Source organism: Pecten maximus, chromosome 13, assembly GCF_902652985.1.
Source record: "Pecten maximus chromosome 13, xPecMax1.1, whole genome shotgun sequence".
NCBI lineage: Eukaryota > Metazoa > Mollusca > Bivalvia > Pectinida > Pectinidae > Pecten > Pecten maximus.
In genome coordinates, this window is record NC_047027.1 from 22,663,429 (window position 1) to 22,690,674 (window position 27,246).

At 35.8% G+C, this 27,246-nt stretch overlaps 1 protein-coding gene across 1 annotated transcript in view; it reads left to right on the forward strand.

Moving 5' to 3' along the window:
• LOC117340310 (MAM and LDL-receptor class A domain-containing protein 1-like) overlaps positions 1-27,246 on the forward strand; it is a gene marked incomplete in the record, with an annotated part of 53,448 nt that overhangs the window by 23,525 nt on the left and 2,677 nt on the right. Inside the window, 16 exon segments of the mRNA XM_033902077.1 lie at positions 1,316-1,419; positions 2,583-2,701; positions 7,912-8,057; positions 9,587-9,697; positions 10,408-10,496; positions 11,731-11,860; positions 12,454-12,629; positions 13,902-13,983; positions 16,215-16,343; positions 17,215-17,330; positions 17,623-17,752; positions 18,175-18,359; positions 20,284-20,365; positions 20,771-20,881; positions 21,866-21,957; positions 23,484-23,613. Coding sequence (XP_033757968.1) covers positions 1,316-1,419; positions 2,583-2,701; positions 7,912-8,057; positions 9,587-9,697; positions 10,408-10,496; positions 11,731-11,860; positions 12,454-12,629; positions 13,902-13,983; positions 16,215-16,343; positions 17,215-17,330; positions 17,623-17,752; positions 18,175-18,359; positions 20,284-20,365; positions 20,771-20,881; positions 21,866-21,957; positions 23,484-23,613 — 1,932 coding nt within the window.

The following is a 27,246-nucleotide window of genomic DNA, read 5'->3' on the forward strand; positions in this document are numbered from 1 at the left end:
TTCTTTTCTCAAAGCTGATGTGGTCAATTGTTACCGTCTCCCTTTTTTAGATAAATACATAACAATTAAAAAAAGTATAAAAATAAAATAAATAAAAATTGCATTGCACTTTAACCATCTTCCTCATATTTGAAATTATCTTTTTTGTTTGGTTCATCTACTCTTCTACCATGTTTCAACCAGCATTGATCCCCGTCTGATCTCGAAATGGAACAAAATAAAAGCAGAGGATGATCATTATGATTGAAATGTCGTTCGAACCACAAGAACAACACAGGACTTGATATGTAATATGAATGGAAGTTCTTGTTAAAATAGCATAGGTTGTCATTTGAAAGAAGTTCCTAAGGTCAGTCAAGGTCCGTTACCATAATATTATAATTGTATTATAAATAGATATGAGAAAGAGGGCCAAGCTTTCAGAAATTTTTCCAAGTAATATACTTACACATTGAGATATGCGTATGTGTAATTGGACATCATAAAGGTCAAGGCCAAATTTAACCGCATAAGCTAACGTGTGTAAAGGTCAAGGTCGAATTATGTATCTTTTCACTGACAGAAATTTTGTTATGAATTAGTGAAGTTGACTGGAACTCAGCGAGGAGTCATTGTCTTAATTAAAGTAGCTGTGAATTGAAAAAAAAAATGTCCAGATCAAAGTTTCAGAGATTGTTGTTACGGTGTGATTAAGCAAGGTCGAAATAAACTAATCAAAGACCACATCAACACTACTAAACATTTTGATTTGCCAGTATGAAGTAACTTTTTGTTTTGAAGGAGAGCAAAAATCACCTGACTAAATCACCAAATCAAGTCTCAAAGTCACGTGATTCTCTAACTTAAACGCCAAGGTCAAAATTCTCCCATGATTTTTTGTTTGTTTGTTTTTTCATCATTGAGCAAAGTTTATAGGGATGAAACAAACAATAAAAATGGCTGATTACAAAGCAATGTCACTTGTTAATTGGGGTGTGAAGGTCAATGACAAAGTTAATATCTTATTATGATCTTGGCCGCTAGTGGGAGAGGTATCTGAGGCCTGATTTGAAAATAAAAATCTACTTTAGATTTGAGTGTTTTGCTTGAATTTGCATTACTTTTACCGCCATGCAATTGTAACAACATGGTTTTATGTGTACTAAATATATACTTGACTTGCTCTAGATGGTTTTTTGACCCCAAACATCAAATGGCGTACTCATCGATATGGTAAATGGCTTCCTGCTAGCTTGGACCTTGCTGAAGGTGTTCCGCTTTTGTGTTGATAGCTCGTATTCGGATTTGATAATGTGATTTTTATTTTTGATGACAGGATGTGGTGGAATAATTGATGTATCTAGTGGATCGGCAACCATCCAAAGTCCTAACTACCCTTCCAATTATGCCGTAGACACTGCTTGTACTTGGCTCGTCAAGGTAAAGTTGATTACAAATCCTATTAAGTACGGCATATATTACTTTGCAATCGATTACATTTTCGTCTCCCTTCCTTAAGCTTGTGTACTCGATATCTCTTGAAAAGCAAGGTGGATTACTTTGTACCTACACCATGATATTATACCATCAATATATACGCAAGAGAAACAAGTTTTTCATTGGTCAATGAAAAAAGGTCAAATGTCATACTTAATACGACCATGGGCAAATGTCTTTCGTATTCAAAAATAGGATTCGGTTGTTATTTTAAGTCAAAGCTAGAGATATATAAACTACACAGAAATTAGATCCCATTTTCATTGTTTCAATGCTTCCAAACCCCAATCCATACATCACCAATTGCATCCATCAACTTCTTCTTAAGCTATATGGAACTAAACTTAATTTGAAAGAAGGCATCCGTAAGTAGTGTGAATTTGTAAATAGTAGGGTCAACACACAGGAATGTTTCAGGATTTGTCTGAGTCGTTATGATTGACATCACTGGAAATAAGCTATGGATAAGACTGCAATTTTAATAGTAGCATCCGTTAATGAAGGTAATGGGAATACCATAAAAATGCACAAACGTCTCAAATGACTAAACAAAAGGGTGCTAAGGGACGGGTAGAAGATGATTGTTATCAACAAAGTCTTCCCTGAAACACATCAATTTATATAATCGTCACTATGGCGATAGGGTTGAGGAAAACCCTTTTTTAATTAGTTTGAGTATTCAATAGATGAGGGAGTAGTAGAAGGAAGGGTGGGATAAGATCAAGCTGGGTTTATTGTAATAAACAACTTCTTTTGAACTAGGCTTTGAATAATACTTATCTTTAACTGGTGATGGGATTCATAATTTTACAAAATGAGTGGGTAGCCCGAAAGGGGGCAGACGTGGCAGGGCCAAGTATTTGAAATTTATACATATATTTCTGTTGTTTTTTTTCCCCATTTAAAATAACAGAATTTTGTCCATGTTAGGTCTAAATCATCCTTGTGTAAAAGGTTGCCTGTTTTGTATAACTTAATTGTTTGCATCTACGTGGATTGATTAAGTTTGCAATTGATTCTTTTTTTCAGTCATGCTTAAATGATAAATAATTTTCACAGAGTTTTTACTTTTACGTTATTTTAACAATAACATTAATGTCATAAAGGCTGGCAACGCAGATTACATCAAGGTTGTCATTAATGACCTCCACCTTTCTGATAACAATGGGATATGCTACCACTGGTTGGAAGTGCAATACAATTTGATTGGACAAACCGGACCAAGGTATGTAAAAATGAATTACATGAAGTAAAAATACCTCATGATACCGACCTTACCTAACGTGCGGTTGTTGACTTGTACACTGTTTACCATCTAAGAGATTATTCGACTATAGTGTAAAGGAAAATGACCTGCCATTTGATTAGAGTCTCTTGCACTTACAACCTCAGTTATTATTCTATTACAGTGTAAACGAGAAAGAAAGACGTGTACCATCTTATACGACTAAAGTGGAGACGATGAAGACGTTTCGATTGACTTATTACACTCTCGTACACTAATACCACCCGACACTATACACGATCATAGTGTAAACGAGGACGACTTATTGATTGATTACACTCCCGTACACTTATACCACCCGACTCTACACACCATTATAGTGTAAACGAGGACGACTTATTGACTTGATTACACTCTCGTACACTTATACCACCCGACTCTATACACCATTATAGTGTAAACGAGGACGACTTATTGATTGAATACACTCTCGTACACTTATACCACCCGACTCTATACACCATTATAGTGTAAACGAGGACGACTTATTGATTGATTACACTCTCGTACACTCATACCACCCGACTCTATACACCATTATAGTGTAAATGAGGACGACTTATTGATGTATTACACTCTCGTACACTTATACCACCCGACTCTACACACCATTATAGTGTAAACGAGGACGACTTATTGATTGATTACACTCTCGTACACTTATACCACCCGACTCTACACACCATTATAGTGTAAACGAGGACGACTTATTGATTGATTACACTCTCGTACACTCATACCACCCGACTCTATACACCATTATAGTGTAAACGAGGACATCTTATTGATCGATTACACTCTCGTACACTTATACCACCCGACTCTACACACCATTATAGTGTAAACAAGGACGACTTATTGATTGATTACACTCTCGTACACTTATACCACCCGACTCTATACACGATCATAGTGTAAACGAGGACGACTTATTGATTGATTACACTCTCGTACACTTATACCACCCGACTCTATACACCATTATAGTGTAAACGAGGACGACTTATTGATGTATTACACTCTCGTACACTTATACCACCCGACTCTATACACGATTATAGTGTAAACGAGGACGACTTATTGATGTATTACACTCTCGTACACTTATACCACCCGACTCTATACACCATTATAGTGTAAATGAGGACGACTTATTGATTGATTACACTCTCGTACACTTATACCACCCGACTCTATACACCATTATAGTGTAAATGAGGACGACTTATTGATGTATTACACTCTCGTACACTTATACCACCCGACTCTATACACCATTATAGTGTAAATGAGGACGACTTATTGATTGATTACACTCTCGTACACTTATACCACCCGACTCTATACACGATTATAGTGTAAACGAGGACGACTTATTGATGTATTACACTCTCGTACACTTATACCACCCAACTCTATACACCATTATAGTGTAAACAAGGACGACGTATTGATTGATTACACTCTCGTACACTTATACCACCCGACTCTATACACCATTATAGTGTAAACGAGGACGACTTATTGATGTATTACACTCTCGTACACTTATACCACCCGACTCTATACACCATTATAGTGTAAACGAGGACGACTTATTGATGTATTACACTCTCGTACACTTATACCACCCGACTCTATACACCATTATAGTGTAAACGAGGACGACTTATTGATTAATTATACTCTCGTACACTTATACCACCCGACTCTATACACTATTATAGTGTAAACGAGGACGACTTATTGATGTATTACACTCTCGTACACTTATACCACCCGACTCAACACACGATTATAGTGTAAACGAGGACGACTTATTGATTGATTACACTCTCGTACACCTATACCACCCGACTCTATACACCATTATAGTGTAAACGAGGACGACTTATTGATTGATTACACTCTCGTACACTCATACCACCCGACTCTATACACCATTATAGTGTAAATGAGGACGACTTATTGATTGATTACACTCTCGTACACTTATACCACCCGACTCTATACACCATTATAGTGTAAATGAGGACGACTTATTGATTGATTACACTCTCGTACACTTATACCACCCGACTCTATACACCATTATAGTGTAAACGAGGACGACTTATTGATGTATTACACTCTCGTACACTTATACCACCCGACTCTATACACGATTATAGTGTAAACGAGGACGACTTATTGATGTATTACACTCTCGTACACTTATACCACCCGACTCTATACACGATCATAGTGTAAACGAGGACGACTTATTGATTGATTACACTCTCGTACACCTATACCACCCGACTCTATACACCATTATAGTGTAAACAAGGACGACGTATTGATTGATTACACTCTCGTACACTTATACCACCCGACTCTATACACCATTATAGTGTAAACAAGGACGACGTATTGATGTATTACACTCTCGTACACTTATACCACCCGACTCTATACACGATTATAGAGTAAACGAGGACGACTTATTGATGTATTACACTCTCGTACACTTATACCACCCGACTCTATACACCATTATAGTGTAAACAAGAACGACTTATTGATTGATTACACTCTCGTACACTTATACCACCCGACTCTATACACCATTATAGTGTAAACGAGGACGACTTATTGATTGATTACCCTCTCGTACACATATACCACCCGACTCTATACACCATTATAGTGTAAACGAGGACGACTTATTGATTGATTACACTCTCGTACACTTATACCACCCGACTCTATACACCATTATAGTGTAAACGAGGACGACTTATTGATGTATTACACTCTCGTACACTTATACCACCCGACTCTACACACCATTATAGTGTAAACAAGGACGACTTATTGATTGATTACACTCTCGTACACTTATACCACCCGACTCTAACACACGATTATAGTGTAAACGAGGACGACTTATTGATTGATTACACTCTCGTACACTCATACCACCCGACACTATACACCATTATAGTGTAAACGAGGACGACTTATTGATGTATTACACTCTCGTACACTTATACCACCCGACACTATACACCATTATAGTGTAAACAAGGACGACTTATTGATTGATTACACTCTCGTACACTAATACCACCCGACACTATACACCATTATAGTGTAAACGAGGACGACTTATTGATTGATTACACTCTCGTACACTCATACCACCCGACTCTATACACCATTATAGTGTAAACGAGGACGACTTATTGATTGATTACACTCTCGTACACTCATACCACCCGACTCTACATACGATTATAGTGTAAACGAGGACGACTTATTGATTGATTCATTCTCGTACACTTATACCACCCGACTCTATACAACATTATAGTGTAAACAAGGACATCTTATTGATCGATTACACTCTCGTACACTTACCACTCCATTGTACATAGATCATAGTGTTGACGTAAATGAACTGTCGATTTCATTACACACTCGTACTTTTTACCATTTAAGTATAAACAGAGTGGTCTGTTTTTATTTACATATCTTCAGTAGGCTCATGAGAGACCATTGTTGCGTGTTAAAAAAACAAAATGACCTAGAAGAAACTTAGTTGAATTTTGAAAGTTGAATTTATGTAGATCAAAACGTCCTGCATGTAGCCTTGATTGGATGGCACATGTCTAATTTGATTTGATCATACTATTGAATTCCTCTCCACCAATCCCAGTGCAAAGCAAATTAAGATTAATCAATATGTCAGGTAGCTGGACATCGTGAATTATGGTAATTCTTTTTGATACGGCTTTTAGCTTATTTTTTTCTACAGATGTTTACAATAGTGCGAATTTATCTGAATTTTGTGTGCACAGTTGTATATCCGATGATATTTATGGACGGATCAGAAGTTTTATTGAGAAATAGCAAATGTCATTGGTACAAATCAGAATAACAAAAAATTTCTTTCCAGGCTTAAAATTCGGTCTATATTAAGCACTAGGTATCCTCGCTGGGTATTGTGGTCTTCTTGAGTTCTGATTCTACGTTTTATACTGACATTTGTTTTGAGTCCGTATTAAGTATATATAGTATTGAGTCTGTATTGAACGTTTATTTTCAGAATTTAATACTGGCTGAGTATTGTGTTATATTGATTTTTGAGTAAATGTTGATTAATGAGTCAAAATTCATTATTGAGTTCCTGTTGAAGATTGAATTTGTGTTGAGTATTGAGCACGCGATGATTAGTATGTCTCCGTTGAGTATTGAGTACTCGTTGTATATTATGTCCATATTAAGTACAGAGCAAGCATTGAATTGTATCTCTTTGTTAAATATCGAGTAAGAGTTGTTTATCATAATTTTATTGAATATTGAGCACGCGTTGATAAGCTTGTCTCTGTTGAGTATTGATAACGCTTTGTATAGTATGTCTATGTTGAGTATTGAGTAAGCGTTGAGTCGCATGTCTGTTAAATACTGAGCATTCGTTGATGAAAATGTCCCTGTTGAGTATTGAATTCTCGTTGAGTATTATGTCTAAGTTGAGCATTGAACGAGCACCGTTTATCATGTCTGCTGAGTCTTAAGTACATATTGAGTATCAAGTTCCTGTTGAGTATTGAGTACGCGTTGAGTATTATGTCCCCTGCTGCATATTGATGAGTATTATATTCCGTTGAGTTTTATTTCTGTATAAGGTCGCGAGTCTGTCTGTCTTGCGCAATGGGTCCGTATTGTGTATTTTGTCCATCTCGAGTATTTAGACAGTGCAAAAATAGCTCTGTGTATTGGATCTATATTTCAGGATTAGGTCCGTGTGGATAATTGGTTCTGTGTTAATGAATGAGTCCAGCTGAGGGTTGAGTATTTGATTTGCTGAACATTGAACTCACGTTAAGTATTGTCTTCATCTTGAGTATTGAGCTAATGTCAATCTTAAAAGCTAGTCAGAGTTGATCTTTGAGCTGCTGTTGAGTATTGAGTCCATGTTTAGGGTTGAGAGGTTGAGATTTTGCGTATCGAGTGTCCTCTTTGCGGGTTGAGTTGGTGATGAGAATTGAATCCCTGTTGAATTATTTGAATATTAAGTGTACCCTGTCCTTCCTGCGACAAACCTCCTGACGAACATAAATTAAATGACAAAAAGAAGTATTACTTGTGCTTTATTATTTTGCAAGGCTTTGTGGAGATGTTGTGGGAAAGGAATATACCACATCTCCTGCGGGACAATCAAATCTTATGCTGCTCAGATTTGACAGTAAATTCGCTAACGACCGAGCAAGCAGCCAGGGTTTTTCTTTGACCGTCGAGGCTACGGGACCAGGTAAGATTTTATTTCTATGTCATTCATTGGCATCTGTTCTATTTTTACTCTTTTTGTCATTTGGGGTTTTCCGTATCTAAATTTATTATCTATCGATATCAACTACCTTAGGAAGTGTCATAATTAAAGGATGTATGACGTATTTCGAACGCTTTGTCTAATATAAGAAATAAAATTGCGCAGATAAAGAGATGGGGCATATTAAAGGCCAAACACTTATTTTTGCTTGTGGCTAATTTGTGAACATGGAGTTTTAGCCGATTAATACTGTATACATATCCTTGTTGAACCTTAGTAAAAGTTAATATGTGGATGATAATGTGGCCATTATGGATATGTATATGTATTCACTCCATTAACATTTCATCGGAAAACAGTAATTGCAAAATAGTTTAAAGTAGTTTAAAGGCCAAGGTAGTAATCCCAATATAGCATAAGACTGCAAATGCCTTTGTATAAGAGAGCAATCACTAGGTTTCCCTCCACATCTATTTAGCGTGGTTACAATGTCAATTTTCGAATGTTGGTATTCACATTCAGAAGCAGATGTCTCGATTACTGCTCAATTATGCAAATATGTATGGTATGCTCTCATTGCAAATACCATTTCAAGGTTAAGCTGAAGGTTACATGTAGGTCAATAATGACAAGAAAACTTAATTTCCTTAAAACATTCTTTAAATAAATAAATAAGTGAAGTTTGTTTTGAGATGTAGGTAGAATAGACTTAAAGTGCTACTCCTAAAGCGAGTAAAATTTACATAGCAACATAAGCAATGAGTAAGAGGCGAAAACTGTTCACAACTTGTTTTCTTGCTTACATGAAGCTTTCATTTTCCTTTTTCCAAATTCATAAATGTGTGATAATTTGTACTGTTTTTTGTAACGGTTCACTTATTCCGTCCTTCACCGTTGTCCTTCCGGGTTCTAGTGTAAAGCGACGTTGTGAACTTTTAGAGTCTGTAGTGCCACAAAATACCCAACACTCAACTGACAGTTACTAACATTTATTTATATAGACAACATATTTAAACAACAGCGTCTAGGAATAGTGCGTCCTATTATGTGGGTACCCGACAGTATTCTGTCCCGGCGTTATAATAGTTACTGACACTCGGTGCTATGGGAAGGACCCTACAAGAGGTCCTGGCGTTCCCAAACGCCCCTACGGCGTACCTAGCGACAACCCGTGCCCTCCCGCTGACGTCATTCCTCTGCCGTTCCGGTTCGGTCGTTTTCCTCACGTCACCGAGTGATTAGCTCTATTGTCTCGCTCATCTGAATCTTACTCGCTGGTCTGCTCTCCAAGAGAGTAAGACCGGGCCACGGACAGTGGTATATATACGCATGAATGAACCCACATAATAAGACGCTATCATTTACAGGTAACAATACAGGTAACACACGTTTAAAACAAAACAGGTAAAAACTAGAGTATATTATAATTTGTTTTGCCGTTGATTTTGAATTATGAAAAATCCAAATAACCCTGTTTGAACGTAGCTTGCAGCAGAACGTGTTAATTTCAGGTTGTCTCAATAACCCCTGTACTAATGGAGTTTGCACCGCTACACAAGCCGGTGGATATTCATGTGCATGCAATCAAGGCTTCTCCGGACAAAACTGTGACATTGCCTCAGGTTCGTACTTCCTTCATTTATTGGTCACAGAAAATTTCGAAAATGGTTGCGGAAAAAAAAAAGCTTTGGGAAAATTACCATTCAATTAGTATGTATGTATCTCCTGGAGCACTCTGACTTCAGCTTGTTTAGTCACAGATTAAGGTCACACACGGTAACTATTTTTTTGCTGTTATTTTCAATATCAATTTTACTTTAAAGGCTTATTAACAGACGGTAATAAAGAGTTAAAGTATGCTTTGAAGGATGATTCCACATGACAACGTTTTTTTCTTACGAAAACCCGAAGTACATTTTTGTATTGATTGGTGGATTATATTGCGTGTCTCTGTATGATAGTATCGGTGAGTGGGAGGATGCATGTATATGTTGTGTGAGGAAAAGGGAGTGTGTGTTTAATTTAACAACTGTAAAGTTCACCAAACAGGGATCAGGGTATAATAAGCATTGCTAGCTTCCTCAATGTATTAGATAATGTGAAAAATATAGAAAAACAGAAAAATTAAATTGCTGTTACTTTTACAGTGTACTTACATATGTCGGTAATATTATCTTAATACCGAGTACTTCCGTGCTATCATTTCCTCACCATGAACAGTCTATTTTAACAAACAAAGCATTCTTTGTGAATGTTGCAGCGTGTTATAACAAACTTACATGCGCACGTGGAGAGACATATAGTAATTTGTAAATCGTGTTTCTCTTAACAGTACAAGCCAGTTTCAGCTGTACCTTTGAAGAGAATAAGTGCTTCCTTGGTCAAGCAACAGATGACCAGTTTGATTGGACAGTACAAACGGTAAGAAAACATCATGTATGTTTTTTTATTATTATTATTTGACAAGATGTGTACGGTGAGTGTTCGCGGTGAATGGAACACTCCTTTGAAGCATATGTACTTATTTGCCTTAATCTTCTTCATAGGTCACTATACAAATCAAGTTTCGTCTCTATTTTTTTATGATTTCATTATTGTGTCGGTACCCTGTATTGACTCTGCTACATATGTGACAGAAAAATAGATTTAGACTCAATCAACCTACCATATTATCCTCAAATTTGTTTTAAATCAATGGCCAATCATCGTTGCTTCAATGAAAATGGAATGCAAATTATTATTTCCAAGATTTGCATTTAGATATGTTGCTGTTGGAGCCCGAACATGGTGTTAAGTTATATCTCCCCGTTTCCGGAATAGCATATACAATTTATGACCAAGGAACACTGACATATAAGTTTGATGTAAATCTCGATTCCTGAAAAAACAAAAACAATTTCGACTGGTGCTTTTTGGGTAGATATTTTAACACATCTGATGGATTTTATCAGATATGATTTTGTATTATATTTTCAGGTAAAACCCGTTAGATTTTGAGAAATTGTTTTTTTTTTCAATCGACCCACAATTTAGGTTCTATGTACACATACGATATTTACCTGCTGCGCCCATTCCATGGTCGTAGGAGACGACTAAATTCTGGAGCTTATATTTTATCTTCTTTCTTAACAAGTTTCTTGTTTCTCATGTCTTCCTTAACAAGGTCCAAAATTTGGCCTTAATTTGAGCGTTTTCCGCTATTGGGAAGGCTTTGGGTTCTGTCTCCTGGCCGAAACATACCTGCTGGGTGTCTGTGGCAAAATGTTTAAATGAGGAAGCACTTTAAATTGGCCATTATTCCTGAGCATTACAAAGAGACATAAAACGGACATACCCATGCCTCGAAAACACACAACACACGCATGTATGTCGCACACACCACACGCCCGTCATTAAATCACCTTAGCTGTTGATAGGACATCAAACAATAATAACCTAACCTTCATTATACATAGGTGCATATATACTATCGCTTTATTTCCGGTTGATCTGAAAACAATATAGTAAATTTCGAAAATGGCTGAATCCTGCAAAACTGACAAGCCGGTTTATACCAGACATACAAATAAACACATTTAACTTTTATTATGATATTGCGATATATGTGAAACAGTTGTTCCCCCAAGTAATACATTTTTGTATAATACCTTTTTAGGGGGCCACTCCGTCATCTGGCACTGGTCCTAACGCTGCACAATCAGGTGGTAAATATTTATACGCCGAAGCATCCAGTCCACGAGTACAAGGAGATGTTGCCCGAATGAAGTCCATGTATTCTTTGCCAAGTACGATATATGTTATTTAATATAAAATAGATACCGATTTCCTGTAAGCGTTGCTTAAACTGTTCTATGTATTGTGTGCGTTATTTCAAAGTTTAAATTGAAATTATAAATTTATAAGTGTCGGGATGACCTATTATCATCGCGCTTCGCCTGTCGGCATTAGTAGATTTTTCAAATTTTAAACTTCTTCTAAAGTCAACAGACTGTATCCGACAATCCGAATTAGTTTACAGTTCCACTAAACTGCTACTGATGATGCATACTACAACAGTATTTAGGCCTTTTATGTCAGATTACCGTTAATGCCAATTAGCCTCTTACTCCTAATTTTCAGTTGTATTGAACTTAGCTTAGTTAAAAGGAAAACGATAGTGATGCAATAACTGCTTTTCTGGAATATATGATTTAGGCACCACCTATTCATCAGGGTACTTATGCTTACCTATTTATATATAAAAGTACGTGCTTTAATTACTAATAAACATACACTATATAACATGTCCATGGTACGTTTTTATCAACATTACTATCGGTAAACACAAAGGTAAACATCTTTACATATCACTGGTATGTGATAACTTTGTTTCCCACAGCCGTAGACAGATGTCTGAGATTCTGGTACTACATGTACGGGAGCAGTGTGAATATTCTTGCTGTTGCCACATCTGGGACAAACCTGGCCAAGAATACTATTTGGTCACTGACTGGTGACAAGGGACAGACATGGTTTGAGGCGGAAGTAGACATACAAGCAACCGATGGACTAATTGTACGTTGTCACCATTATAATGTTTCGTAAGAAATTGTATATGATATTTAAGTAACTGAGCTGTAAACATCTCCCCATAATCTACAAATCATTTATTGAGTAAGCCACTTGTAACAGAGATTGTCGGTAAAATGTGAACCGTCATTTGCATGGGAAAGTAAGTTTATTTTATCTAATTATGGTTCGGTATTTGGTCGGATAGTAACTAAACGTTTCTTCGCTGTGTGATCCCGTAATATTATACGCTACTCCTGGTTCCTCAATTATATCTCACCTTAGTTAACTTTATGTTGCAATGTGCTTCTCGTGCATGTCTTTTTATGATATAACATTTTCATTGGCTATACTATCTCCAGTTTTAACTTGTTTAATGCTACTGAAGTCGTCGATCTGCCAGTAAATCAGTTTTCTCTTATTAATTTCATATACGGTCTATATCCACCCCGTGTAAAATATTGTTAGTGTGGTTTTGACACAATTTTAGTGTTCCGCCCTGAGTGTCTTAATCCTCAGATTTGTTTCATATTTACAGCATGATATTATATAATAACATCAAGTTCGGTCTGCATTTTAACACACCCAGGTTTGCTACTAGTCGACATATCAAGATCATGGTCGCTTATCACACCATCTGTACCAAAGAAACTCATTGTTACATAGGGTTTGGGAATCTTAGACAATTATAATGGAAATCTAAAGGGTCAGTAACCATAGCGACTAGTTCTAGCTACGTAGTAGAATTTATATATTTTGTAACAAACCCTATCACGTGAAGACACATATTTTGATACAGTTTATTATCATATAGCCCACCTTAACTTTACCATTACACATTGACTATATATTTGTGGCATAGGCAGACACATTGATTATTTGTTAGTATGTTATGAATAATCTCGATTTGTATTTCGTCATGAATTCTAGAGCTAAAATTTGACCTTTGCTTATCTTATTACAATAACAGAACCGATACAGAAATTAAAAAAAATGAAAAGTTGGCCACTAAAGAATAGAGGATGTTCTTCCATATTCTCTATTTAGTGGAGATCGAAGAGACACTATTGAACTTCTTCCCTCCATGTTTTTCTTCCCTTTCTTTGATTTCTCACTGATTAGTCTTACCGTGCTAAATTTTCGTCCATATGTGTCTCCTTTACACCTGTCTTCATACGCCATTTGTAGAGACATTACAACACACACAAAAACATAATCATGAAACACACGAAGCCTGATCGATTTATTCAAACAAAATGTGACGTATGCCCATTGCAGGTTTATTTCGAGACCACGAGAGGAAGCTCGTGGAATTCGGACATCGCAATTGATAGTGTTCAACTGACAACGGGTTCATGCCGTAAGTATTTTCAACCTAACAATTCTCTTGAACCTTTTGGATGTATTAACAAGTTATTGTATTAACGTATGCCGATAATTACAAATTTATTGGATTATATTTTTGATTCGATTCTACTTAACTTTAAATGTTTACTAATATAATCTTGCATGAGTCTGATTCAAGATATCAACATTTAAAGAATAATGAAACGATTTGTTATAGCAATTACTCATTTAATTTTCTGGAAACATGAACCAAAATGTTTAGCACTGGTTCTACTGTGTCTGTGTACTTTTTCTAAACATTTAAACGCAGGGTTGGGAACGGTTAACTGGTTACCCGCTTGTAACGTGTTTTCGGGAAATCGGAAAAAATAATCTTTTCATTTGAGTTACCGCGCTTACATGCCGTCTTATTGGCCAACCAGGTACAAATAAATAAGTCTTGCATGACTGAACACTACTCTGTGGCCAGGCCGGATATAAAGTTCTCCTAAACTAATCCCTATTCTTTTTTACATTCCCCAGCCCCGTGTATATGTCCATTTTGTAGTCCGTTTTGGACATGAATATATTTATATCAAATGCATGCGATCGCTGATATGTCATTTGCAGCTAGTTTAAAGGCTTAGAAGTATTTCAAACGATAGTGTGTTGGATCGTTCTAGTTTTTATGTGATAGTGTTCAAGTTTATACAGGGAGAAACTCTATCCATTTGAATCACCTGAGATCAAAACACAAACCACAGATAGATTTTGGTCCGGATACACTAGAAAAACAAATATCAATAAGAGACTTTTCAAAACTAGGAACACCAGAAAGGTCTTGCTGTCCATCTGAGTGTAAACAAATTGCGCTATCGACTTAAAGAAGACAATATTGGCCACATCGTATTTCCTAACAAAAATCAAAGTCCAGCACTCGAAATAGATCAATCATCTGATGATATGATTTTCGTTTCGTTTGTTTTGGAAACAGCTACATGAAAAGCTTATGAGTTTCTGATTTTATATACAGGTGTTTAATGTGTCATTTCCACGACAACTGTATCGCGAGAGGCTCCATACTAAATCTACGACATTTCCATACTGAAGATCGGTCTATGAATATTTAACATATTTTGTTGAAACTTTAAATGGTCCAGTAAGGCAGTTTTAATGTCGTTCTTATGTAAGCTGTCATCAAATACTGCGGATTGTCATTTTTTTGTAAACTGCAAGTATTCAACTGCAGGTATAGAGTAGTTTTTGGAGCTGGCACTTGATTTAGATGACATGATTTTCATATATCTTTCTTATTTCAATCATTTATGTGTATAATGTGGTATGTATCAGATTATTAACTGGTTAGCCGATCATAACGTCGTTCCGAAAATTGGTTGGTAGTTTTTATCCGATTTGACAATCCGATTTAAACGTATGTTTGTCAGTGTGACCTTTTTATACGTCTTCACTTTTGCATTAATATATCAATATTTTCTTCATATGATATTGTTAGTTTACTCCTGTTGATCTACACTGTAAGTGCCGGGCATCACTGTTGAGTCCTAGCAGGATGAAACACTAGTATTGTGCAAATGTATTAATGTTGAGGCTTCTCGAGTACCTTACTCTTAAATCTGTACAGTATTGAAAGTTGCTTATATAGTTTTTGACTTGTGATTAATGTTTTTGGATGTACATGCAGTATATTGACCTTTATTAGACTCGCAAAAATAAACTTAAGATGTTGGACAGCCTATATGTCGCTCTTCCTGTCAAATTCAGGAACATTATAAATGAAATTCCTCGTTGTTCGATGATGTAGAAGGCAAAGTAAAAGAAAAAAAGTTTTGTTTCGGTTTTAGATATTCACTCAATGAATAGTTTAATGTGTCAATCAAAATGTTTTGTTGCAATTAGCAAAACTAAAGCACAATGTTATTTTGTTTTAACCCATGGCCCCAAATGGCTCTTCTCAATATTTCGGTCGTTTGATCCGGCTTAAAAACCGATTTTTTTGACCTGAATAAATCTACATATATTGATCAATTAATCAAGATAACGGCACCAATGTGTCGACATTGGTCGTTGCCTGACATTTTGACAAAGAAAAGATCATACATGTATATAACGATATCTTGATTGGTAAGATTGCCCTTTGCCATTTGTTACGGAGCCAAACAGAGAAGTGGGTTGGGTTCGTCAATAAGATATACCAATAATAATTTGATGTTGTTAGTAGTCATAATGATTTGGTTTTTTACACAGAGGCAGCAACGGCGGCTCCGACAACGCAGGCCCCGACAACGCAGGCCCCGACAACCCCGGCTCCGACGACAACCCCGGCTCCGACGACAACCCCGGCTCCGACGACAACCCCGGCTCCGACGACTACTAGTAATTAAATTCCGTAAACAAACCATAATTGTCCGCTGATCTTTTAGAGGTGCATGCTGTCAACACCACGAGAAATATCAAACAACCCAAGCACACACTTATAATTGAACATACACCTAGCTTAATAATAAAACAGCGACCAACCGGTATGCTGCATCTGTTCTTCTGTCTGCAAATATCAAATTCGTCCGTTTTTATGTTTCGTTTTGTACCAAATTTTGAACAATATCGGATAGATTCTCATGGCAGTCCATGTAAATCTCCAGGTTAACTTTCTAAGTTGTTGGATCCAAGGTTAGATATTCTGAATTTCACAAAGCAATATTTCTTCTTACATTATGAAGGCCTGTCAGTTACTCATTTACTTAATGATATTGACCAAATCTTCTCCAATCAGCACGTAACCTTTACATCAAGTCATTTCGATACTTTGTTTTGGTTTAGTTGTCCCAAACATATTGTTGGGCCTAATTTTGGGATTTTATTTTTTCATGACAGCTATGCTAAGTTTTTTTTATCTTTGAATACAGAATATTTTACAAATACTCGTTTCAGCATTTTTAACGGAGATTTTACAATATTTAAAAAAAAAAAAAAAAAAAAAACATTAAAAAAAAAAAAAAAAAAAGTAACAAACATGAACAATGTGGTTATCCGTGCTTCTGTTGTTTTAATCTTTGGTTATTTTTATCACGATTATCAAACTCTGCTTGCGGTACAGTTGGGAAAAAATGTGCTGAGGAGTGAGGTGTATTTTAAATCAGTTATATGACAGCGGATCTATTTGCTTTCCTGGACTTACATGAAGCTTAACTTACATGTTCCTTGCTTATCTACATCTGCTTAACTATACTGTTCTTACCCGTTGCAGGTACTACAACAACAACAACAACACCCGTTGCAACGCTTACCTGCACATTTGAACCCAATGATCCATGTTTCTTACAACAGGATAACTCGGACACGTTTGATTGGACATACCCGAGGGTAGTTTTCTATATATCTGAGTCCAATTAAACAAATGAAGAGTCTATTTGATATAAATGGAAAATATTTATTAACTTTAAACATTATTTCATTTCAGGATCACTGTCATTTGAAATATACGCCTTTTTACTTTAGACAAAACACAGATAATATATTATTTGTCTTAATTTCGAACTTCTTTAATCTAAAACAAATTTGTTTAGTGTTGGTTTTACTTTTTGATTTTATCCCCTACTTGTAACCAGTTGTATCAATGGAAATTACTAGTTTTTTAATTGATGTATGCTTGTAGACTGGTTCAACTCCGTCCTCAAACACCGGCCCTGATGCTGCAAGTGAGGGAGCGAATTATGCTTATATCGAAACTTCTTCTCCTCGCCAAATTGGCGATATAGCAACCCTGGCGTCTGGCATTCTTCCATGTACGTAACTCTCATGCCTAATAACTGATGAAAACTGCTATTGAAATTAACACACAATTGTCTTGAATGTATTTTTACTAAATAGCAAGAAACTGTAACTATATATGAGTACATCAATGATATATCTCTCTAATGTAAAAATGCAAAAATACTTGGCAGTAATAGCACAAGACATTACACTATATCAGGTCTACTTCAGATTTAAGATTTAAATAATACATGTCATAAGTACGCCTCCATAAATAAATGAAACCAAGCTTGAATTATTCAAATATGAAACATAATATAATTTCAGGAAAGATATCTTAATGATTTTGTTTTCGTTCAACTGAAGTTTCCTTATTGTACAATTACTTAGTCAAAGAATTTTGAGTAATCTGGATCTAGTGCTGTTTTATTATTATTATTTATTTATTTTGAAGCGGTCGATTTTTGTCTAATGTTTGACTACCACATGTATGGAGACTCGATGGGGATCGTAAATGTACTTGTTAACAGCGATGCATCAATGACAACACCGAATAACACTCTATGGACGATGTCTGGTAACCTGGGGAATGCGTGGCACACTGCAGCAATTGATATACCTGCTACTCCGTCTCTTAGAGTAGGTCTCAAAAGAATACGTCTAACATCTTATATCTGCTTCAAGATGCTAAATTTATGATAATTCTTCTCTATAAGAAGAGAAATTATAGAATTAAACATGAGTCTGTGCCGTGGACAAAATATCTAAACCCGAGTTTAAAAGTTTGGCCAGTCGCCACGAGGCTTGCCGAGCGCTGTCAGCCAAACTCTTACACGAAGGTTAATATCCTTGTCCGCGGAACAGACCAGGTGTAAGTCTCTATGTAAGTATTCCATCGGGCTATCCAACGCTCCTTGACCTGTCCGTAAACAAAGATAAAATCATCGTTTACGACATTATTATTCAACGTAAAAAGATGACGTTAGGTTATTGTGAGCAGCGCAATTTATCGCGTGCGAGCCTTCACGTGCTCTTTGCTCGTTCTCAACAATGGCATTTTGTCACGTCACCATGGCTCCTGGCGACAACAACTTGGAAGTGATGTAACATCAATATAAGATCCAAAATAGGGTAAAAAGGGTAAGATATGTACACTCATTAACTTCCATGGAAGTTAGACAGATGAATCTCAGCCCGGGTAAGATACTTAGTGGCCTAACACTCGGATCAGGATAATTCAGTGAAGTGGGTGAGAATATGCTTTCAGATACCCATTATGACCTTACATGCAAGAAGTCTTGAAGTATGTATACGTGTATGGCTACTGAACCTTGTGATATATTCCCTTGGTGCACATATTAATGCCCGTTTAGTTTTTTTGTCTGATCTGGATAATGGAATAGTTTTAAAGCATCCATGTTTAATTTTGACTTGTTAAGCTTGTTATCGCCATTTCTCGAAGTAGTAAAAGGATATTTCTGAAAAAAAATATATCGGTTAGTCTAAGTCATCTTATGTCAAGTTGACACTGAAACATCAGATAAATCAAATGGCTGGTAGGAGGTCATCTAGAAATTTAAAGATGTCAATATGTTGAAGAGTTCATATTTAGATACAAATGTATATGTTGGCTTGAGATTATTTAAAAGATAAGTGAAACGATTGACGGGTTGGTTGGTTGGTTGGTTGGTAGGGGAGGTCATTTTCTTCGTCTCAAGAAACATTGACAAAAGATAAAAGTTATTGTGTTTGGAAAGCCGATTGACCACGGACGACTGCCGGACCCAAAACAGATCACCAAATGCGGGGCACCAAGAAACTGTAGAAGCACTTTATGTGCAGTTCGCAATACGACTTTCTTAATCTAATACAGCAGTTGCCTTTTCTGACGTTTGGATAATGCATAAATAGAGTGGTTGTTGGATATGGAATTTATTTCATACGATTAAGTAATTTATTAAAAGTTAAAAAAAACCTTACGAGTTTCAACTAAATTCCATATCCAACAATCACGAGTCGTGTGACATGTTTCTACCACAATAATATCGGCTTGAATTAAAGGGAAACGTGGGCAAGTATAATTTCGCGTATGCAAATAAGGTGTACCAGTGACATACGGGACCTGGTGATGTGACGTCATTCGATTAATGATGACGTCAACAACAATTGCAGTTTGGGTAAAGGTTCGAATTCTTGACCAATTAAAAGACCGGAAGGTCATATACCACTAGTGGTATATAACATATATTTATCCAACAATCGGCGCATTTGTACAATGGTTTTAGAGTGGAATAAAACGGTGAATTGCGGTAGAAAACGACTAATATAGTTAAGTTGTAGTCTTATCTTAGCTCTTTGCACTGAACGCATCCTGCTATATCATGATAGAGAGGGATTTTGAAAGAAAACATGTATTTTTGAAATCCTTTTATTCCGGATATTATCCATGTATCAATACGTTGAAAATGTAAATGATTCAGCAACGTCTAGATATCTCTAAGAACTCTATTTTTCTGGGGTGCAACACTTGACAGTTTGTAGTTTCATTTTTGTTTTGTTTCAGGTTTTTGTTGAAGGCAGTCGGGGTAGTGGTTATAGAGGGGATGCAGCCATTGACAATTTTGTAATGTCGCCAGGATTTTGTGGTAATTCAAACAATAATTCCTGTATTTAATGGGCATACGTAATTATATTAATCACTCTTGTTAAGAATAGAAGGGTGTCAATGTGATTAAGATAATGAAAATATGGGGGAACATGCCTGGTCATGTTGAGGTCTTTTGACTAATAATTGTGTAAAAACCATATTTATATGTCACACATATATATATATAGCAACAGGGGTCAGATTGAACTTCTTGGCATGTTTTTTTCATCCGGCGATGGCTTTAATATTTGCAAAATTCATGGACAATGGTCAAGGTCACTTTGTGTCTGCTAAGCGATAACTAACACACCCCCCCCCCCCCCCCCCCCCCAAAAAAAAAAAAAACAACAAAAAAACAACACCCTCACACGGTTTATGCAGCATGATAATTTCTACTTAAAAGGATGTAACGCACAATCATGTCAAAACGGTGGACAATGTTCTGAGGACAATCTGGGACAATCAACCTGCACCTGCACCCAAGATTTTTCGGGACCGATTTGTGAAAATTACAGTAAGTACTTTTTAGTCACATACAACAAAGGTTAACTTAATGTACGATGTATACATAGACAAAACTAAATGTACAATGTATGCATAGACAAAAAACTTCAAGTCGTGTATGTTTTTAAACGTTTCATTGATTAAAACATTGAAGGTATCAGTTATAATTAAAGTTCAATATCCGATTGATTGTTGCATTTAACGTTTATCATATTTTCAATACACTTGCAAACAAATAGTTTATTTACACAACTTTGCATTTTATTGTCAGTCTATATTGTGCTTCCCGAATCTTACATACAAGCTGGCCAAGTATGTTGTTTAAGTCATAAAATTATTTTCATGTGACTAAAATGTGATGGAAGTAGTTAAAGCAACATGCGTACGCCAGTCGCAATGAGCTATCGGTAGGTCATTGTTTATTTCATAGTAGAATGCAAAATTAGTACAGCATTCAACCTTTTTATGAATTTCTTGAACGTGCATATTTTGTTATAAGGTAGTTAAGGCCTATTCGATGATATATCTAAACAGGAGGACAACAGGGTTGTCAATCAATTAGAAAAAATATTCAATTTAAACAGTTTGGTATATTACCTATTGTTCTTTATTTCCGGAATTCTACCTGGAAATATTAGGACAAGACCCTTTTAATATTGCAATGAATCGATGCTAGGATTCGAAACATCAGATACGTATGGATACACATTTAAAGTCTTATATATTGCTGATTTTAATGAAAACCAGTAAGTTCAACTATTTTCTTTATCTTAAAGGTATTCGGTTGTCACCAATGAAAAACTTTGAACAACTCTCATAAACTGAACAGTTTTACAAAGTTCTGGTGTTACCAAATTAGGTTATTGCAAGATTTAATAAATTTGATATGGTTCTTTGACTGTCAATTTAAACTGAAGACTTTTCAGTTTTCATTAATATGATGCTTGATTGATTTGACATCTTCCGGTGTCTTTAATTTACTCTTCACACCCAGTTGGAGACAACGCGGTCTGTTCCTTTGAAGACAATGAATTCTGCTTCCTTACGCAAACACAAAATGACGACTTTGATTGGACTATTCGACAGGTAGGATTTAACGTTCGATAATTCAGAAAAATAGACGTCACAGTATAAACGTAATCTATTTTTAATTCAAATATAATCTTACTATGTCATATGGAATTTATCAAATCAATTTCAATAATTTTATAAATTACGAGCCTTTAGGGGAGTGGCATATCTAATAATTGAACGAGTTTGATAGATTTAATGTGACATAGCCACGATATTATATTGAGTGGTGAGTATATGATTCTATCACAGTACTATTTGTGAGAATATAAGTAAAACAAACTCAATTTCGGTTAAAAAAGAGAGCAGACTCGAATGGGACATTTCCGTCTACCTATTGATCAAGGTACAAGATAATCGTTTGCATGATAATCAATATTACTGTTATACTGAAGAGATGCATACAATTAAATGCCGAAACTTAATTGGATGCGTATGCTTTATCTGTGTAATGGTTTTTATTTGCTTCAATAGTTGTTGCTGGCTATACACGATGATGCTGTCATGCGGTGAATGCATTTTTACAAGCATTTCAATAATCAAGATTTTGTATAGCGGGAACCTATTTAACGCATAGGTGAAAGACTATTACCTGCGACAAGCTATCGGCATACCTTGATCAGAAACGTACTTCATGTTATATTATTATTATTTATTGTCCAAAAGTGAGGATTCCTAAATAAATTTCAGTGTTTTATACTCTTTAAATTCAACCAACATCTAAATAAAGTGACGACCCATACACCCCGGTATTTGTCGTGATTTGCACCACTGTAGTTGACCATTTGTTATTATACGTCTATATCAAGATGAGGGCTAAAATAATTGCCAAATGCACTGTCATTTAGTTTTAATATGAAATTGTTCCCAATGAAAAGATGGGCAATCACTTTAATACTGGAATATTAATCCCCCCCCCCCCCACCCCCAACAAAAACATAAATAAATAAAAAATAAATAAATAAAAAGTTAAAAAATCAAAACAAAATCAAAAAAACATACTAATAAATACCTCATGCAGCAACAACAATTTGCTCGATTGATAACAATGTTACGAATTATAGACAAACAATACTGGTGTTTCGCTGGCTTCTTTAAAGAAAATACTTTTCATTGCCAAAGAAAGGAAAATGTACTCTCGACTTCATTCCCAAATAAATGAAAACATCTAATATGAAAATTAAATGTTTGATATGATGAATATGATAATTTATATCCAAATGCATGAAAGTATTTATTTCAAATGTAGAGACACGCATAAAGTCACATGGCCAAACAATTATTATTGCTACTTGACAACAATTTTATAATGGCATTATGAACCCTTAGAGCGGAGGTCAGAGTAATCGCCTATTTCCAAATAAAAGATCTGTACGACAGGTATTTTCGTTTAAGCTGAAGTCGCCTAGCCTTCAGAAACACATGGTCATATTACCGTTATTTTCAGGGATGTCTATGTCAGTCAATTCTTAAGTTATGTAGTTTGCGCTGGTTTTTGTTAGTTTTAATCGTCTTGATATAGAATATTTCATTTGTTACAGGGATCAACTACTAGCAGCGGTACTGGTCCATCTGCTGCCTATTCTGGGAACAAATACGCTTTCATTGAAACATCAAGCCCCAGAAGCGAGAATGATGTGGCAGAATTTATTGGATATCTAAGTAGTGATTGTAAGTTTTGAGTTGTGAATTTAGATTTATCGGAGTAAATTTGAGGCATGATTATTTACGCACCTTCGTAACAATTGGGTTTGCTAGAACAGATACTCGCAAGGAATGCCGATCCAAACTTAAGGGATTAATAACAAATACATGCATATTTCAACATTCAATGAATAAGTTCACGAAAAGAAGTAAAACGGCATGATATCTCAGGAAACAGGATGAAATAAAAATCTAAATTATTAAGTTATAAATAAGTAAAAGAAAAAAGTACAAGAGGCAGGACTTCATTTATACAGACCATTCATTTTGAGAAAAAGTAGGCAGAACCATCTTCATTAATTGAAGTCACATATATGTTGTAGACGTATAAATCGACGTTTAACTTTATTTGTGCGATGAACAAGTTAAGATAACAGAAGGACATAAACATTCTTTTATATTTCACTATTTTCTACGATTTTATCAAAATTACCAAATATTATCAAATGAAAAATAACAAACACATAGTTTTTGGTATCGTCTGGTCACAGTTTTATCTTTAGAAGTGAGGATACCGACCCTAACTAGGGTATATGTTATGCCTCCAATAAAATGTGCAAAACATTTAGAAAACCAACGGACTCTGGAAACAGACATCGGAGGATATTTTTTAAAGAGAAAACAGACCTGGAGACGAACATAGAAAACTTCTTTTAAATCAAGAAAGTGCGAAAGGCAAAAATAATTCAAAATAGCTTAAAATAATCCAATCAGTTATAAATTCATTGCAAAATCGATAAACAAAATATTTAACCGATCGATCGATGTTAATCAATATCAGTTTCTGATTATTCATCGATATATATAATAACTTGATCCAATAAAGCAGTAAATAAGGTACCTGTAGCGAGAACCTTCAAGCGATAGAACATAGCCTGTCCACCGCCAAAGAGTGGAGAAAATGAAGCCTTCAAAAACCGGATAAAGCTTCGACCAAACTTATTCTATCGATTTTAGGTAGGAAAATGCTGTTGTAGGTTTTATTAATGTTTCCAACCCCCTCCCCCCAGATATGTAGCTCTTTGCAGTAGAATATGCTGATCTCTTGTAGACAACCATGCAATAAATCTTACTACATGAAATAGTAGAAGGGTTAAATATCTGGTAGCCTGTACATGTATGAAACCCTGCACTCTAGAAATTGTGTTAAGGCTACATTATTAGCCTTTACCGTATTTTCCGATAATGTTGAACGAAAATGCTTAGCTAGTTCACAACCACCACCATACCCAAAGTCTGAACTTCCTGCACTATCTGTAAATAGTTCCAGGGATGTTTGACAACCAAGACGGATCTGTGAATCAATTAATTCCATTGAACTCCTTCATGAAAATGAGCCAAACCCTTGCACCGTCCTACATGCCCATTGTGAACCGAATGAAATGATGAGGGAGCTTTGCGTTAGACATTACATGGAAAAATCGGCAATTTAATGCTCTAAAAGAAGGTACAGTGCGGCCACAGAAAACTAATATACCACCTATTGACTGTAAATCATTCAAGATGGGTTTTGCTGCGTTTCTTAGCTAGTTTTTAAAGCCAATAGCTTTTTCCAAGGAAGTCTGATTTTTGATTTTCCTCTGACAGTCACTGTGTTACATTAATTACTTTAGAAGGGATATAACTCAACTGAATAAATCGTATGCCTTAGATAACGCAGTTTACAGCTGAATAGATAAAGTTTCCCGACACTTTATCACTAGCCCCTCACCTCTGGGTCCCGTGTTTGAAACCCACGTCGGGCAGTTGCGTTGTACTGACCGTAGGCTGTTTTTTCGCTCAAAATCTAAAACCTAGCACGTCCTTTAATGAGCCTGGCTGTTAATAAACAAAATTATCCTAACCAAATTTACATAATAGAAAAAGTACATCATGATGTTAATTGTAAAACTATAAATAGAAAATTTGGATTAAGAACCAAATGATGTTATTAATAAAATCAGCTTTTAGATAGACACATGTACAACATATTACGAACAATATTGTTTTTAATTTGCGGTAAGATTTTCTATTTATGTTAATGAGATTTAATCAAACGATTGATTTACAATTTTGGAAATCTGGTGTTGTGTTTCAGCTGAAAGTTGTCTGTCCTTTGCCTACAACATGAATGGAGGGGATATTGGAACCCTTGACGTTCATTACTCCGACGGACAACAGACTGTCAATGCATGGTCAATGTCTGGAGACATGGGAGACTCCTGGAAAATTGCTGCCATCGGCCTTCCAGCCATCAGCGACGGTCAGGTATGTTGTTTTATTTAGCATTGAACGGCTTTCAGTTGGCATTCATAGTCAATATGAATGCCAACTGGACAGAGGCAAATTCCATGAAGCGCGCTAGCGCTTCATGTTGAATTTGCCTCTGTCCAGTTGGAATTCATATTGACTATGAATTCCAACTGAAAGCCGTTCAATTCTTATATTTACCATCTGCGATTTTTTATTTGTCATGCGATTTTTGTTTTGAAATTTTCAAATTCAAATTTCCCGCGCTTACCAGTAGCAGAGATCACTTCCTGTTGGCAGTTCATAGGCTGGTGAACTCGCAACTGAATTGGTAGGGTTATATAGTGGCAGTGCCATACAATGGTAAATATTGTATTATGACGAAAACAATTAGGAAACATAAGTAAGTTCCAATCGTGTCCTTACACTAGGTCGCGCATGTAAATGCGAGGGCAACACAGACCGTTCACTTGGTCTAGACGATTACCACGTTAGTTTGACATAACGCCTGTCATCATCCCCTCTTGCTAATAATTACATAATGTGTTCACGTTGGATCAGAATCGGCATTGCTTAAAATTGATTCAGCGTATTCGGGCATTTGAACTGGTTCAAAACAGGTTTAGCAATTGGTCGGGTCGTATTATGGTACGGCTATGTCCGTAACGCGTATTCGTTTTGTTTTAGTTTTGTTGTTTCCTGCCTGGAATCTCTTCAAATTTTTTTTCCAATTTTGACATTGTGATTTTAAATAAATTAAAGTCAGTCAGTTTCCTTATACTAAAGGTAAAAACAGATAGATATACATGTATATTCATTTGACTATAATCTCTGCAACCATATATGATGTGTACAGCTTACCGCAGGTAAGGGAATTATGATAATATCAACGAGTTTAATATAATATATCAGGCATTCAGCTTGATGTGGATGAATTTTATAATTTTGTCGTGTGTTCTTACGTAGATTATTTTCACACCTGAAGCGTATATGTTACAAAGGATATTAGGTTTGTTTGACACTCGTAAATGTATACCTTGATGGAGGGTAATACACAGAAAGGTCACGGACTAAGCCTTGCTTGATCCAAGTCGGCTGCTATCTATATTGAAAGAAGACATTCAATTTTATTTTGTAATATATAATCCAAGTTAGATAACCTGATATACGCTCGTATGTTTAATTTTACAGAAACAATGTATACATTATTTTCTGAAAGCTGAACAATTCTTCTCAATGAAATCCCAAATAAATACAAACCAAGATTTATATCAAATACACCTCGATTCGATTTCCCATCGTGTGTTTGTTTGTTCTATTTTACAGAGTACATTGTACAGACATAGAGTGGCGTATTGACATTAGAATTGA